Source organism: Phaethon aethereus, assembly GCF_964289735.1.
Source record: "Phaethon aethereus genome assembly, chromosome: 3".
NCBI lineage: Eukaryota > Metazoa > Chordata > Aves > Phaethontiformes > Phaethontidae > Phaethon > Phaethon aethereus.
The window spans coordinates 112190766-112208104 of NC_138576.1; the positions used below are offsets into that span (position 1 = coordinate 112190766).

Here is a 17339-nt window from a genome sequence, read left to right on the forward strand (position 1 = left end):
AATAATTTTCCTCTGCGATTATGCTGATAAAAGTGAGTTCGTTCTTCTGCTCTGCAATACTGTAGCTTAAGCACAACGGTTAAGAACCACGAAACGGATTGTATTCTAAGGCAGCAAAAAATTGCTTGTAAAGGACACAGCCGCCTCACCTATGAATGCGAGTATGAGAAACACACGTAGGGAGGGCAGAGGAAGAGATCCTATTCTTTCAGCTGCCATTTCTGAGCTCCGCTGCAAGCAGAGCAAAGTCAGTAGAGCCAGCTGAGAAGCACCACCTCGGAGCCCGGCAGCAGGGCCGGCAGCTTGTCCAAGCTTCTCAGCCGGGCAGGTACCACCTTCTCCTCCTCCCACCACCGCGCTGCCCTCGCCCGCTAGTCCAGAGGCGGGGAATAAGTTCCCCCACGCAGGTGCCGCAGCTTCTCCTTCCCTGAAGTTGCTCCTGTGGGAAGGCCCCAGCCCATCCCGCCTCGGCGTTAACGCTCACAGCCGCTGCGGCCTCCCTGCAGCCGAGGAGCAGGGTTTGAAGGGCCGTCGTTAAGACGGACAGGCCTCGCTGCGGGCCACGGAGCTCGGGGAACGCTCTGCCTGGCAGGCCACGCCGGGACGCTGCCGGATGACAGGCCCTGCGGCGCGCCAGGCCCGTTGCCAGCGGCGGGGAGAAGGAAGGCGGGGGCAAACACGGAGGCCCAGGCAGGATGGGCCTGAGCAGCACCTCCGGGGGCCGGGGCAGCGCCGGCCGAGGGTGCCCGGGGCGGGGCGGGGCGGGGCGGGGCGGGGCGGGGCGGGGCGCCGAGCCGCACGGCCGCAACGCCTCCCACAGCGCTTCCCGTCCGCGCCGGCTAGGAGCGCGCGCGCGCCGCGCTCGCCGTTGGGGGGGGGGGGCGGGGCGGGGCGGGGCGAGGGGCGGCCACGCCCGGGGGCGGGGCGGGAGGTGGCGGGTTTGGCGCGCGCTGGCGGCGGCCCGCGCTTACCGCTGTAGCCATGTCTCGCCAGAGCACCCTGCTCCGGTTCTTCCCCAAGGCCTCCCCGGCGCCGCCTCGGGCGGCCGCACCGGCCCCCACCCCCGCCACGGCGCAGGCCGGCGCAGGGACCCGCCGCCGCGCTCCGGGGGAGCAGAACGGCCGTGAGGCCGCCACCAGCCCCGCCGCCGCCGCCGCGGCGGCGAGCAACGGCGCACCGGGCAGAGCTGCGGCCCGGCGCGGGGAGGTGGGGGAGAAGGGCGGAGGGGGCGGCGCGGCCGCCAAGGCCCCCAGGTAACCGGCGCGGGGAGAGGAGGCCGCGGGACCGCGGCCTGCGGGAGGGGAGGGGCGGGAGCGGCAGCGCGCGCCACGGGGAGGTGGGCAGCGCGCGGGGACCGCTGCGGGAGGGGGGGCGGGGCGGGCGCTATCGCTGGGGGCGGCCGGAGCGGGACCCCTCCGTGTCCCCCCGCCCTCCGGGAGACGGGGGCCGCCCGCCGCGGCCTGGGCCCGTCGCGGCCTTTCCCCTCCGCCAGCCTGCGGGGCGGCGGGCTGCGGGCGGTGTCTGCAGGGAGGGGACCGTGCTTCTAGGGGCTTTTCCCCGCTTTTGTCATACTTTTTTTTTGTCTACCTTTATTTTCTGTTCCGCGCCACGACCGCAGGTGCCTGAGCCGCCAGCCAGCTGCACCTCGCAGTTACTCTCTTCCCCCTCCCTTAAGCAGTCCACGGAGGGTCTGGTTACACGTGGCTCTAGGTGGCCCTGCTTGAGCAGGCGTCGGAGAAGATGACCTTCAGAGGTCCCTTCTGACCTCAGCCGGTCTTCTGTGACCATAAAGCTCTGGGGATCCAGCAGAACTTGGAGGAGCAAATCCAAAAAGTCGTTTCAGGGGAGTGGTGGTATAGAAGGCCTGTGTAATCCAGGTTGCACCGCCTCGGAGTCTTCCAAGACCTTCAGAGGGCAAGCCACTGGGAAGTAGTGTGCAGTTACATTCATGCAGAGAGCTGCTTTAACTGTTTATGTTCCTTAAATTACGCATTGGTTGTCTTTACAGTGTCTCCTGTGAGTATTCGCCTGGTGACTTGGTCTGGGCCAAGATGGAAGGTTATCCTTGGTGGCCGTGCCTCATATACAACCATCCGACTGAAAGAACAATAGTCAGAGGAAAAGGGAAATCCACTCGTATCCACGTACAGTTTTTTGATGACAGCCCTACAAGGGGCTGGGTCAGTATTAAATATCTGAGGCCCTATAAAGGTAAGAGAGATAAATAAAACTTTTTGAAATGGAAATATGCCACTTGTTTTGGAAAAATAGGTGTGGAGTATAAGGTATTATATTCTCCATAGAGAAAAAGCAGCAAAACCAAGACTAATATTGAGTGGGAAAGCGTGTTTTGTACTATGTAAGTTGGAGAAAGCAAGTTTTTGAGGGTTACAGATGTGTTTATGGTTATACAGTTCTTTAAACATAAACCACAAAGCCCTCTTGTTTATTAGATTAGAACACAAACTTAAAGCTTACTTATGTTTTAAATTTTTTTCCCTTTATTTCTCCCATCAATATAAAAAAGATCTAAAAGATAAATCCACTGTTTCAGTTTTTAGCCCTGAAATCCTTAAAATATTAGGAGTGTCAAACCCAGTTTTTAGGCAGCTGTTTGTGAACTGCAGTTTGTCCAGAATCAAAAGACTGGGCACGGGATGTTAGGTAACTAAAATTAATTTGCAGTGTTAATTTCTTCTAAGCAATGCAGTAAAGTTTTGTTAATAATATATAACTTGAAAATTCATAGTGTGTGTTAGGGTAGTGCTTGTTGTTACAGAGCAAAGTTGGTGTTTGTCATCTTGAAAAAATGTCAAAAATCAAAATGTCAAAAAAAAATCAAATGTAATCAAGAATTAAAACATTTTGCACAATAAATCTCACCTTGTTAATAATCATGATCTGTTTTCCCCTTGTTTTATAATTTTACTGTTGCTGAAAACTGTAAATCATTTGCTGTAAACTGCCATGTGTAAATCATGTGCCTGTAAACTGTCTTGTTAGTCAGACGAGTACTTTGGGTGTAATACAGTATTTTTGATACACTTTAGGATTTGCTTATGATGTCAGTGAAACAACTGAATTTAAACAGTTTCTTTCTTTTTACTAGTGTGTTCCATATCATGTGAACATGTAATCTTTTTTTGGCTTGTTTATACTTAAATATACTGCGCTTAAGCCATAGTTAGTTTTAAATTTAAATGGTACTGTTATTACCATTAGTGTTAGCATAATTTAATGCAAGTGAATTGGTCCATGATTTATATGTATCTTTCTGAAGGTCTTTTAAAAGACTCAAATATATTTTAACAGCTTGCACTGTTGCACTTAGAAGCAACTACAGGTAAGAGAATTGAAAAATAAGTGTTCGAAATGTTTAAGCACAGAAACACTTGTCTATCTCTAAGAAATGCGGTTAACGCAGAACAGAGTAAAAATATTTAAAATACATGCTTTGCTTTTAAATTCAGACAAAAAGCATCTTTGTATTTGAAGTAAGAGTGTTGGAGTCTTTGGGTAAGAAAATGGAGAAGTTTCTTACATTGTGTTATTGTTTGTAACTGAATAAATACAGACAGCACAGGGCTAGACTTCTAACAGTTGGGCATGCAAGAAGTGGCGTTACATACAAGTTGGTTAAATGAATATGCAGGTCTTGCACACTTGAGTACACGGTTAAATTAGATGATGGGATTTTTCTGCTGCCATTGTTAAAATTTCAATATTAAATGGAAAATATTTTTAAATTGTCTCACTGCATTTGCAAAACTAAAATGGAGATCTGGTTTGTTAACATGTTGTATTTGTACTGTAGAAGCAGCTATTTGTAACTCCATGCTTTACTCATGCAAGCTCAAAGAGAAAGAATTCTGTTTGGCTTATTTCTGAGGTAGTTGGCCTCCTACAAGCGAGCTGCTTTTTGTCTGCCATTGACTTAGAGCTGAAGCTTCAGTTAATAGCAGCCTATGAAGGGATGCACAAAAGCAGGTTTAAGGACCTATTCAGGCAGATCCTACTGCCATATGCAGCCAGCTAAACTTACAAAAGCAGAAAAAAGAATCGCCCTTCCTCATCTATAGTGTACTCCTATGTCCTTCTTTCTCTCCCCAAGCTGAATATATGCCATATATACCATTCATTTCTTGAGCTTGGCATTGAGATGAATCTCAGCATCTTTGGGGAGCCTTTCTAGAAATCAGTCTGTGGATGGCTTAGCTTTGGTTTTGTGTTCATGTACAGGTAGTGGAATGAGGAATTATGGTGCTCAAGGGATATAAAAGCGGATGAGGGAATGGTGCAGTTATTAATAGTAGGCTTTGCTTGATACCCTGCACTGTCAGGGTGAATTGCCAGTGTGATTGATGATCAGCTAATCTGGCTAATAGGTTGGTGTTGGGTCTGGTCGCCTTGCTGCACTTGCAGGAGCAGTTTGAATGGCCAGAAGAGCTTTATCCAAGAGGTCTATGCCATAGATGACTGATGCCCATAACTTGAAGATAACTTTATGGTTGAACTTAACCTATTGTTGCTAAAATAGCTGTGTGGTCTCAGTCAGGTCTGCTGCACTGCTAGTATAAAGTGTTGTTTTTTGATAGTTACTATAGCTGGTGTGAGGGTGTTTAGAGGTTAGCTTAGAAATATTCAGATGTGGTAATGAGTTACAGAAATAGCAGTTCTTCAAGTGTTCATGTACTAGGTAGGCATTTCATTTGTGAGTGTTTAGACTTTCTCTAGGGGGAGTTTATCAGGCTGAGTGATGGATTGCTGTACTTGAGATGTGGTGGGAATGACTGCTAACAACATAATGTTAGAGAATTATACTAGTTGTTTGAATACATTTAGAAGTGAAGTATGAGCACTAACTAAAGGACTGGTGAAATGCTAGGCTAACTTCAATTTCTGACAAATTATTTGTGGTTTTACAGGTTCATCAGATGGGGAGACGCTGAAGGGAGGTATGTTTTACAGTACAAAGCCTGAAATTAAAAGAGCAATGGTGTTAGCGGACGATGCAATGAGTAAAGATAAAACTAAGCGGCTTGAACTGGCAGTATGCAGTGAACCTTCAGACACAGAGGAGGAGGAAGAGGAGGAAATGGAGGTAAAATTTTTCTTACTTGCTGTCATTTTCAGAAATAGTGTTAGAACTTCAAAGCTCTCTCTTGGAGCGAAGCATGGAATAGCCTGTAGTTCTCTGATACGGTAATTGCAGCTTATCTGCTCTTTAACCCTGCGTGCATATGTATCCATATGTCTTTTTTTTTTTGTACTGCTTCTGTGTTGTCAGGTCATAGGCTGGTGTCTCACCTTTTCTAGTTGGAAAGACAAGTCTAATATCTCTTTGGTGTTCTCTATGTTAAGGACTGACCTCAGAAGTTACTTAACTTCTCTAACTCTCTTTGATCACTCCCTGGTAACCCACTTTCTCACTCATAAAGTACTTTTTTTCTGGTGCATCTTTTTATCTTCTTTATCTGCTATTCATATTCCAAGTTCCCCTAAGACTGATCTGAAATTTTAATTTGTCATAACATAGAAATTTCTCACTTTTTGAGTATTCATCTTAAGGTTTTAAACTGGATTTTTGGAGCCTACCCTTATCTTGCAGAGTAGCACTAAAATACAAATTCTTGTATTGTTAACACCAGTTTGTTGGTGAGGTAGCTAAAAAGAGATCTTCTGTTGTATTGTATTCACGGTGTAGTGTGAATGATTCAAATCTTATTTCAGTATCACCATATGCATTGGAATAGATTTCTTTAGAAAGGTGTGGTATGAGGAAACTGTTGATGGGATAGTGGTTTTCCTTACCTCCTGTGTCGGCATGGCCCATTACTCTTTCTCCAATGTGACATTGCCCTGGAGGACAGGTGCCACTCCAAGCATTGTGTTATGTCCGTGGCAACAGTGCAGTGGGCACTGGCACTTTGTACTCATTGCGGTCCCTCCACTACTGTTTTTCTCCAGCAGTTCTTAAATTTTCAGGCTGAAAAGGCAAATGGTGGATTTTACTTTGTTTCTTTCTACTATAAAGTAGTATGTTTGTGGGTGGAAATAGGTGGTTAACTCAAAAAAGTAATCATGGGCAAAACTCACATAGGCTAGTACCGACAGGCTGCAAAACCCAATCCCGTTTCTGACATAGGTCAGTAGGAAAAACTTACAGCACAGAGTTAGCTTATGGAGGCGTTTCTCCTTTGTGCTGAATTTCATATACCGAATGCCTTTTGTCCAGTTTAAATGTTTTGTTCATCGGCTCACTTATGCAAGGTAATGGATGAGGCTGTAAAGAATATAAAGAGGAGTAATAATTATGCCACTGGCTGGTAGCAGTTCATTATCCAGAAAAAAATAAAATTCTGTGAAGGTAGATGGATTTGGCTGTGGCTCTATTGTCTCTTGCTTGAAGTATTGTAGCTACTGCATTACCGCGTATTTTTGCACTTCTTTTTGCAGCAGCGATGCGTTACTTTGTAGTCAGAATTTTCTACAGGTAAAATAATGTCTCTTTTCAGCAGATGAGTGAAAGTGCATCAGGCAACAGTGATGACTGCAATAGTGAGGAGGATGTGAAGAGTAATAAGCGTGTAACAAGAAGGGAAAATGCCATAAAAGCTAAAAGAAGGAGAGTGTTGGATTCTGACAGTGATCATGACGGCTCTGATGTAGAGTTCAAGCCTGATGTGAAAGAAGCGGCAAGCAGTGAGGAAGCCAGTAGTGGGGTGGATGAAAATGAATCTACTGACACAGAAACAGACGCAGAGAATGTTGCAGAAAGTCCCATAAAAGTCCCTTCCAAACGAAAGAGAAGAGAGATAAACAAGCCTGCTAAAAGGAGTAGCTTAGAAAATGAACGTTCTGAAACGCCCAAAAGAGCAGCAACAGTTTCTTTAGAAGCCAAGTCTAAGCTGACATCATTTGCAGCACCTGAAAGTTTTGAATCTCAGGCAAACACTTGCAGTGGAGGCATCAGCGGCTTTGCAGTATGGGAACACGAAAAGCTTGACTGGCTGCAGGAAGGGAAAAAGAAAGATGCGCACAGGAAACGGCAAGGTGACCCTGATTATGACCCGTGTACTCTGTATGTACCTGAGGACTATCTCAACAAGTGTACACCAGGAATGCGGAGGTGGTGGCAGCTGAAAAGTCAGAACTTTGATGCTGTGATTTTCTACAAAGTTGGGAAATTCTATGAGTTGTATCATATGGATGCGGTCACTGGCGTAAATGAGTTGGGCCTGATCTTTATGAAAGGCACTTGGGCCCATTCAGGGTTTCCAGAAACGGCGTTTGGCAGATTCTCTGATGTTCTAGTGCAGAAAGGCTACAAGGTAGCCCGTGTCGAGCAAACAGAAACTCCCGAAATGATGGAAACGCGCTACAAGTCAATGGCCCACCCAACAAAATTTGACAAGGTTGTACGCCGGGAAATATGCAGAATCATCACCAAAGGAACTCAGACTTACAGCATTCTGGACTGTGATCCCTCTGAGAACCATAACAAATATCTTCTGTGCGTTAAGGAAAAAGACGACTCTTCTGGACAACGTGTTTATGGGGTCTGCTTTGTTGACACGTCGGTGGGGAAGTTTTACGTAGGCCAGTTCTCAGATGACCGGCACTGTTCAAGGTTTAGGACTCTAGTAGCACATTACACTCCTGTGCAGGTACTGTATGAGAAGGGGAACCTGTCTGTGGACACACAGAAGATACTGAAGGGCTCACTTGTTTCTTGCATTCAGGAAGCACTGATCTCTGGTTCCCAGTTTTGGAATGCATCTAAAACACTAAAAGTCCTTCTGGAAGAAGGATATTTCAAGGAGAAGCAGAACTCTGAAAATGGATGTTCTCTCCCCTCTGTAATCAAATCTCTGACTTCAGAGAGTGACTCGTTGGGATTAACTCCTGGTGAAAACAGTGAATTGGCTTTGTCAGCTCTTGGGGGATGTGTCTTTTATCTCAAAAAATGTCTGATTGATCAGGAGCTGTTATCACTGGCAAACTTTGAGGAGTATGTCCCTGTGGATATTGATACCGCAAGAACTACGAGTTCAAGTAGTTTCTTCGCTAAAACTGACCAGCGGATGGTGCTGGATGGAGTCACTCTGATGAACTTGGAAGTCCTGCAGAACGGAACCAATGGAACCACAGAAGGTACTTTGTTGGAGAGGATTGATTCTTGTTGTACGCCATTTGGGAAGCGGCTCTTGAAACAGTGGCTCTGTGCTCCGCTTTGTAATCCTAAATCCATCAACGATCGTTTAGATGCTGTTGAGGACCTTCTGGCAGTGCCAGATAAAATGTCTGAAGTTAGTGAGCACCTGAAGAAACTTCCTGACCTTGAAAGGCTGCTCAGCAAAATTCACAGTATTGGATCACCTCTTAAAAGTCAGAACCATCCTGACAGCAGGGCCATCTTTTATGAAGAAATCAAATATAGCAAAAAAAAAATTGCTGACTTTTTGTCTGCACTGGAGGGGTTTAAAGTAATGACTGAAATTGTTGATGTCATGGAAGAAGTTGCCAGTGACTTCAAATCCAGAGTCCTTAAGCAGCTAGTCACTCGCAAAGCCAAAAATCCAGATGGCCGCTTCCCGGACTTGAGCGCAGAGCTTAAAAGATGGGATACTGCTTTTGATCATAACCAGGCTCGAAAGACAGGAGTGATTACTCCAAAGGCGGGTTTTGACCCTGATTATGATAAAGCACTACAGGACATTAAAGCTGTTGATGAAGATCTTCACAATTACCTGGACAAGCAACGCAAACTGCTTGGATTCAAATCCGTGCTGTACTGGGGGGCAGGCAAAAACCGATACCAAATGGAAATACCGGAAAGTGTAGTATCACGTAATTTGCCTGAGGAATATGAGTTGAAGTCAACAAGGAAGGGATATAAACGTTACTGGACCAAGGAGATCGAGAAGATGCTGGCTGCAATGGTTAATGCTGAAGAGCGCAGAGATGCAGCACTAAAAGACTGTATGAGGCGTTTGTTTTACAACTTCGATAAAAATAGCAAAGACTGGCAGGCAGCTGTGGAATGCATTGCTGTGTTAGGTAAGAGGTTTTCTTCATTCTGACACATAGTAAAAATACTTTTGTTTAGTAAATAATGAAATCTGATCTGGATGAGCAAGAAAAGGTGTGTTGCCAGCACTTAATTTGTAGTTTAAAAACTCTTGAGCGTGGTAACAGCATTGATGATTAACAGTGATCACCTGTTTCCTTCCTGTCAGTAAATGGCAGAACAGTTGCCTGGGTCTTGACGTCTGCAAGCTCTTTCTTCATTCCTGTTGTGTCATTGTAGGTGTGCAGCTGAGTATTTCTCACAGTTCAGCGTAGCCTGGTAGGTATCTCACTGCTTTTAGGATTCTCGTGTATTGGGTTAGTAGCTTCTTTTTAAACGAAGGCAATGATGCAGATGGAGGTATAAAAGTCTAACCTGCCAGTCATCTCCTTTCCATCTGAGTGGGCTGCTTTCTCAGCAGCCTTTAAAAATAAAAAATGTGGTCATTGTCACTGCATTGAAGAAGGTAGTCTAGTAGGAAGACTTCCCCACATCTTCCTTAAATTTCTGGGGTACAACAGTCTCCTTGTATTCCCTTCTCAGGACTGGTGTACTCTTGTACTGTGAATTTTCTGCTAGCATGAGGCACTCTGGGATGTCTTTGTTCCAGGGAAAAATGAAAGCACTCTCTGAATGCCCCTGGGGCAGAAAAGGGAGGGCAGGCAGGCAGGGAGCGTTGTCTAGGAAGGGATTCTCTGAGTGGGCTGGGAGAGGTAGGAGGCAGTCGCATTATCTACACCACAGTACCAGGGTAAGTACTGAACTGATTTTCAGTAGAGAGGGAGACAGCTTATAGGCTCAGCTGTAATATGTGTACATAAAGTCTCTAAAAATCACATAACAAGGTCTCATTTTGTAGGTAATCAGCTTTTAGAACCTTAGAGCTAGCCTAATTGTTGGGGGGTTGTGGTGCTGCTGCTTTCTCCTAGGCCAATGGAATTTTAATGTTTATATAAATTTATTCTGGCAACTTTCAAGCAGTATTATGATTCTTAACAAAGTAATTCACTGTCACAGAAGCTGATTTCTTTTTGTTCCAAATTAAAAACCAATGCCAGAAAATAATATCTTATGCATGTACCTTAACAAAATAGCTTTTGAAGTTAAATGATGTGGATTTTAAAGACTTTTAAATTAAAAATAGAGGGGAGAATTTTTGATCTGACATCAGTAGAAATGTGGAAGGAATGAGGAAAGACATTGTGAATATCCCTGCCTTTTCCTTGTTCTTCTGGAGTACTATTTGGGTGATTTCCTTAACAGGAAAATGGCGTGGAAATGGAAAATTGTGTTTACAAAAATGCTATTCAATAAGTACATGCATTCCAGTCAATGAATAAAGAAAAGTGGAAGCGTGACTTACTGGAATTTCTCTTAATCTTATAGATGTCTTGATGTCCCTTGCTAACTACAGTCAAGATGGTGATGGACCACTGTGCCGACCTGTAATTCTACTGCCTGTGGATAGTGCTCCTCCCTTTCTGGAACTTAAAAATTCACGCCATCCATGCATTACAAAAACTTTCTTTGGGGATGACTTTATTCCTAATGACATCGTGATAGGCAGCAAAGATGAAGATAGCAGTAGTGAAGCTTCCTGTGTGTTAGTAACTGGCCCGAATATGGGTGGCAAATCTACGCTCATGAGACAGGTGATTGACAATCTACATAAGAGCGAATGTTCCAGAGTACCTCTGTGTTTTGCATAAAGGAACTGATGACTTGGCTGTTTATAAATGTCAAAGGAGGTCTCAGCAGTGGTCTTCGGGGTGTGCAGCACAGTACAGCACTTGTACAATGTAAAGATAAAATACAGTCCGGTAGAAAATGCCCGTGTTTAGGTAGTAGATTTTCTACTTTTGCTTACTTCAGTGAAGAGTAAGGTTTATTTCTCTTATGAGAGATGGTTGGGAAAAAGTGATAGAGTATCTTTTATCTTTTTCAAGTGGCCTTATCCAGGACTTGGCATCATCTGGCAAAAGATGCTTCTGCAGGTTGAACACGATGAAAACAGATCAGCAGCAACTGGGAAAGCAACAGGGAGTTTGCTTTATAAACACTGCTTGCTGTGATAACGTGTGTTTTGAAGGTTTTCAGAGTAGTTTAGTCCTACTTCAGATGATGATGCTGCAGCCTGGAGCTGTTAAAACAGTGGGAAGCTTTATGTACTCTAGTCTTTGTTTTAGGGGAAATAAATACGAGTCTCATTCCCTCGTTCTCTGTGAGGAACTGAAGCTCCAAGCACATGGTAAGAATTTAACTGTTGTAATATTTGTTCTGCAGGCTGGTCTCCTGGCTATAATGGCTCAACTGGGATGCTACGTACCTGCTGAAGTCTGCAGGCTTACACCGATTGACAGAGTATTTACAAGGCTTGGTGCTTCAGACAGGATTATGGCAGGTGAGTTTCTGAAATCCAGCTGTCCAAAGTGCTTTTGCCACCGAGCAAGTTTCTTGTCTTGCTTTGAGAGGCAAGTTGGAAAGGGAGAGTCTGTTGATTTTGCAGGGAGAGCTGGGCAACTAATTTATTACTTATTATTGTTCAGAGTAGAAGCAGGATTGTAGTTATGCTCGATTTGTTTGATATGCTTGCCCTCCGTTATTTTTGACAGACACATAGGACCTCTTTTTAATGAATTTTAATATTAAAAGCCCACCTTCCAGCTGGATGCAAGTCTGAGGAATATCAGTTTTGATATTGCACAGTTGATTGTATTCTACTTGGGTATCTTTTTCTAGGTGTTCTGGAGTAGGACAGTGATGTTCAGGTAGCTGTCGTAGAGGAGTGGTTTTTGTACCCTTCCGCAAGAACTCGAGGTCCCTTTTTTCAATCAGAATGCCTGCCTTATATCGGAAATATGATTTCTTCAGATGATGGAGAGAGAGGCAGGCTTCCTTCTCGGAAGCAGTAGTTGACAATTCTTGGAGTATTTTGTTTCTTCTGTGGAGAGGAAGACAGAAGTGGAGAATGACACGAGAACTGGAATGGGAAAGACATTCCAGTAGCCTCATAGAAAAACAAAGTATTTTTTATGGTAATAAGAGTAGTATCACAACTCATTTAAGGAGGGTGCAGATTTTCTGTGATCTTTGTGCTGAAAAATGTGGGTCAGCGAATACGAAAGGAGTTAAGCCTACTGAACTTGTTGCACATAAGGAATTTGGAAATGAATCATTCTGAGTTCTTAATTAAAAAAAATATTTACACTTCCCTAAATCAAGGCTTTTCCTTGCAGCTAGAGAATTTTATTAAGGCTTTCTGTGCCCAACTGTTTTCCATTTTGTTTAATTTCAATTACAAAAAGAAATCGTAAGAATGGGAGAGTACTTAAGTGCTTATGGTAGAAATAAAAGCTGCCCTTTCTGGATCACCTCTCTCTATTGCAGAAGACGGTAGCATTTTCAACTTTTTACCTATCAACTGAGAGCTTTTCCAAATGTGCACAAATGTTTTAACGTTTCCACACTGTGTAGAAATGAAAGCGTAGCAAAAGCTGTTCCATGGCAGTCATTTCCTAACGGATGTCAACAGGACTTTTATGAAGTAACTTTTAAGTAATATAATTTAAAAAATTGTCTATGTAATTTTAGTGGTTTATTTTCTAAAGTGAACAAATGGTTATTCCTAAATATCGTTAAAAACCTATTACATCATGGAAATTTCTTTAATAAATGCAGGAGAACAGGATTGCTGGACACTCCTTAATATTTCATGTTGGAAAAACTTAAACATTAGAGCACAGCAGTGCTCATGCAGCATGAGTACAGGATGTAAATGCTTGCCTGCTCTGGAATTACATTAATTGCTGCTGCATCTGATTATTTGGAATGAATCCTACAAGGAACTAGTAAATCTGGACTTTATACATGTGGATTTATCATGTGCAAAGGTGTAAATAGTAATCATACTTCTGCTTGTAATCTGCTAAAAACCAATTTCAGGTCTTGTATTATTTGCATTGCTGGAACTCTTGTAAGATGGTCAGTCCTTAGCAGCAGTATACTCCTTTTGTCATACTTCACTCGAGGTTGTACCCATATGTACTCTACTTAATTACCTGGATAACTCATTACCTTATGACATCAACAACCAAACTGATAAGTCTTTTTTTAAGACTTTCTGCTTGCTTTTTCACAGAGAAAAGCCACACACCTGAGAGGCCTGCCTTATGCATTTAAGAGCAAGAAGGGGCAAAAGATTAATCTCATCTTGTATCCTTTGTGCCCTTCCTTTTGTCCAGCTGGTACCTCTGACGAGTGCTATTAAAAGAAGTTCTAGGCCACCTTATCTGTCTAATTTACTCAGTTAACTGTACTCTTAAGGAACAAAACCATGCTTTTTCTGGCAAATGGAGACCTATCATTTTCATGCTGGAAAAAAAGCTGTATGTTTTTTTTTGTCCATCTTCAGTTTGCTGTCAAGTTTCATTTTAGCTTTATCAAGACACTAGTGCAGATTTAAATGGGGGTTTAGTTGTGGTTTTCAGATCTTTGACTACTTTTATGTCATTTCTTTTAAAGGTGAAAGTACCTTCTTTGTTGAATTGAGTGAGACTTCTAGCATTCTCCAGCATGCAACAGAGCATTCCCTTGTTCTTGTGGATGAACTGGGTAATTACTCCTTTTTTTTGTAATAGATGGAAATTTAGATTAGATTAAAGGCTAGGTGTAAATGTCTAAATGTCTAAACGACAGCCAGGTACACAGGGGCAGTTTTATCATGATGGTCCTAATGTTGTAACTGCTCAGTATCTGTATAGTTTTCTCTAAAACATGTACTACTTAGGTGCCCTGTGAACCAATACACCACCTCCAACCCCCCAATCAGTACTAGCCTCTTTCTAGCCAAGTTTTCCTGCTTTCCTTTGCATAAGCACTTGTAGCAAACCTTAAGCAAGCCAGTAGCAAGTCTCAAAGAGAGCAGAAATGTCTTCTCTGGTGGTGCAGAAGAGAGTGTGATTGTTATGGGGTAAATACTCAGGTCACTTCACTCTGATGCTGGTGGCTATCACTACTACCCAGGGCTGTTGGTCAGTCTTCCACATAGGGAAGAACGGAGAAAAAACAAACAGTGCGAATTGACATATGGCAAACTACACATTGTGTTTGTCTTTGCTTTTCCCTTTCTTCTCCAGGCCGAGGCACAGCTACTTTTGATGGAACAGCTATAGCTAGTGCAGTTGTGAAAGAACTTGCAGAGAAAATAAAGTGTCGGACCCTGTTCTCCACGCACTACCACTCGCTGGTGGAGGATTATTCACACAACATGGCTGTGCGGCTTGGTCACATGGTATGCGTAAGGTGTACGACACCAGCTGGGAGCACTGATGAAGGACAGGGTGGTTCCTTGTGGGTGGCAGATCTTGTGCTGTGCATGCACTCTTCTGTCCTGAGAAACAGATGTGATGTTTCACACATTTTAGTCTGTGGGGAAGCATTACATGTGCTGACCTTGTAACTTACTGCCTCTTTCTAGGCATGTATGGTTGAAAACGAGAGCGAAGATCCAAGCCAGGAAACAATTACATTCTTGTATAAGTTCATTGAAGGAGCATGTCCAAAGAGCTATGGCTTCAATGCAGCAAGACTTGCTAATATTCCAGAGGAAGTTATTCAGAAGGGGCACAGAAAAGCAAAAGAGTTTGAAAAAGTTACCATTTCACTGCGAATATTTAGGTAAGGCCTGGGTTTTTCACTTTTAAGTTTAGTAGGTATCCCTTTTAAAATTTGGGTGGTGGCTTTTGCTCATAGTTTTAACTTCCCCCTCTGCTGTGAGACTATTTTTGTGAACATCAGATGTACTTCACAAGCAGTGAGGGAGGGAAGTACTACAGCCTAACTACAAGATGGCAGATATGATGAGTAATGCACTATTTTAAGCCCTGGGTCACCATGCTAGTCTCTAGAGCTAAGCGCTTCATTTGCACACAGGTGCTGGCTGGCTGTGAGGCAGCGGTGGACATCACAGTAGTGGTGGCTGCCCCTGCATCAGGCACTGATGGCTGCTGCTGGCAGCCTTTACACCAGACACGAAATGGCATCTCTCTCTGTCTTCTAAGCCTGTGCCCCTCACTGTCCATGCCCCATGAGGCTGACTTTGTTATTCTCCTTAGGTATCTGTGCCTGGTGGTGGATGGTGCAACACACGACACAAATGCTGTGGAGAAACTTACCGCTATGATCAATCATCTTTAAGAATGCAGTGTTTGTGTAGTGGTGGTTTGTCAAAAAGGTGGTATCAGACAACGTTATGATCTAATAAACTTTATTTTTTAAAAATGACCATTTTTCCATTGTCTTTCCTAGGAAATTAAACCCTTTAATTCTTACCTACCCTCTACATAATGGTTATTGAGTACTCCACAATATATTAAGTCTAGATGTTATGGTACATGCATACACTTTCAGGCTGTTGATTACCCACTGTCACCAATACACATAAATGGAAAAAAGCTATGAAACTGTATAGGGCTGTATATATACTTGTCTCAGCTTCATTAGAGCAGGAAATTGCTGTGATTTCCAGCAGGTTATGTAAGTAATGTCCAGACTGTTCAAAAAAAACTATGAACAGAGTAAAGTACAAGACTGTTTTGAGGAGACTTTCTACTGTGTACTTTAAAACATAGTAAAATTTCATTCACAAAACTTAGTTACATGGGTACTTTGTTTTATAGTGCATTATAGTCTAGGAAGTCTCATTAAAACACTCGCTTTTTTTGTTAGGGTGGTTTGAGTACAGACTATTGTGGGGGCAGGGAAGGAGATTATTCTAACTTCAGAGGACACCAGAAAAATTGCTGGATATAATTTAAGATTAGTGTTTTCTCTTTCATAGAAAGAACGTACATACTGGGACATGAGTACAGTTACAGCAAGTCTAGGTGTGCTAACAAAACAGGACACATTCAAGTACAATAAGATTTTTTTGCTTGAAATTAGAAACAAACTACATGAGATTAAAGCATTAAAATCATATTTCTCAATCTGAATAAATGTTAAAAAATCAAAAGAAATGCAGAAGTGCTAGCTCACATTTTTTACCATGTTACAAAAGCAATTGGTACCCATGTCCATAAAGGCAGCAACAAAGAATGCTGCTTGTCTACAGAATAGTACTACTGCAAATTGGACTGCGTCTCAATGCTACTTGTAAAAACACCAGCTTTCAGAAGTTGGTATCTGTACAAAATTGCAGCTTATTTTTCTTCACTTCTGTCCCTTCAAAGTCTTTGTTTACACAGTAATGCTAAAACGCCCAGTTCTGTTATCCTGAGTCAACATATTGCCACTTTCTTTTTTGGTAGGTTGAGCTCCATAGTGTCAACACCTCACACATCCACTTTAATACAGTCTCTTTCTGCAGAAATGGGCAAGTATAACTTCCTCCAAAAAAAAAGTTTTAACAGTTATGATATTAGAATGGCAGGACTTTCTTTCTGAAAGGAATTCAGTTGTGCTGCAATGTGTTAGATTCTATAGGTGGAGCAGAGTCATATAGTGTATCTGTATCATGTGTAGGCTCTCCAGCAAGCGTACAGGGATTAGACAGTGTTCCAGCACCACAGTCACAGAAAAACCTAAGGAAGAAAGAGAGCTCTTTAGTTTCTACTTTACATGTGTTGTCAAAACTGCTCAATGTACCTGTTTGAAACATACCTATCATGTCTAATGAATTCTACATCATGTCCTTGATGGCACTTCTTAATGCAGTTCACACATATGGCATTACGGTCTGTGGTGTTGCAGGTGTGACATCTGAAGTAAAATGCATCACATCAGGCATTAATCAAAAACAGATGAGCTGAGTAAAGTGCTCAGAGAGGGTGTGGGGGCAGAACAACACTAAAGAAAGGATGTGCATAAGATTCTAAAACAAGAATTTTACATGAACTTGGACTTCAGGGCATATTTTTGATTGCTTGTTTCAAAAAAGCAGTTCTGCTGTGGAACCCCTTAGGCTCAGGTTCACAGAAACAATACATTTCCCTCACGCCCACAGTAAATTCAAGACAATGGGAACTTGTTTAATCCTCTTGCAGTTGAGGAAGAGCACACATTTGTGTGTTAAGAGACATGGCAACCGTTTTAGGGGTCTCACCAGAAGAGAAACTGTTTATTTGAAAACCATACTGTAGGTGGCAGAAAAGAACCTGTTACCTGTAGAAGTCATGCATCGGATAGCTGGTGTAACTTGATATCTTATATAAACACTGGCCTCTACTGACAGCTTTTTCTATGGCATCTTGATTGTTCATTATTTTGTTAT

The 17339-nt window shown here is 43.1% G+C and overlaps 2 protein-coding genes across 3 annotated transcripts in view; one reads left to right on the forward strand and one right to left on the reverse strand.

The window, feature by feature from the left end:
- Positions 1-981: 981 nt before the first annotated feature.
- MSH6 (mutS homolog 6) lies at positions 982-15668 on the forward strand (the record flags this gene model as incomplete). 2 transcript variants are annotated; one of them, XM_081998377.1, is made up of 10 exons in its annotated part: positions 982-1253; positions 2009-2211; positions 4926-5101; positions 6516-9060; positions 10457-10722; positions 11354-11471; positions 13592-13681; positions 14206-14360; positions 14547-14746; positions 15184-15668. In XM_081998377.1, 10 exons carry the CDS (start codon positions 982-984, stop codon positions 15263-15265), a joined length of 4107 nt encoding a protein of 1368 aa, XP_081854503.1. In that variant the 3' UTR covers positions 15266-15668. The 2 variants fall into 2 exon arrangements, with proteins under 2 accessions (XP_081854503.1, XP_081854504.1); XM_081998378.1 differs by having other exon boundaries at positions 6519-9060.
- An 852-nt stretch (positions 15669-16520) lies between these two features.
- The window catches only part of FBXO11 (F-box protein 11), a gene marked incomplete at both ends in the record, with an annotated part of 75574 nt that continues 74755 nt past the window's right edge, over positions 16521-17339 (reverse strand). The window contains 3 exons of the mRNA XM_081997797.1: positions 16521-16650; positions 16730-16828; positions 17231-17339. Coding sequence (XP_081853923.1) covers positions 16521-16650; positions 16730-16828; positions 17231-17339 — 338 coding nt within the window. The remainder of the gene's footprint in view (positions 16651-16729; positions 16829-17230) is intronic.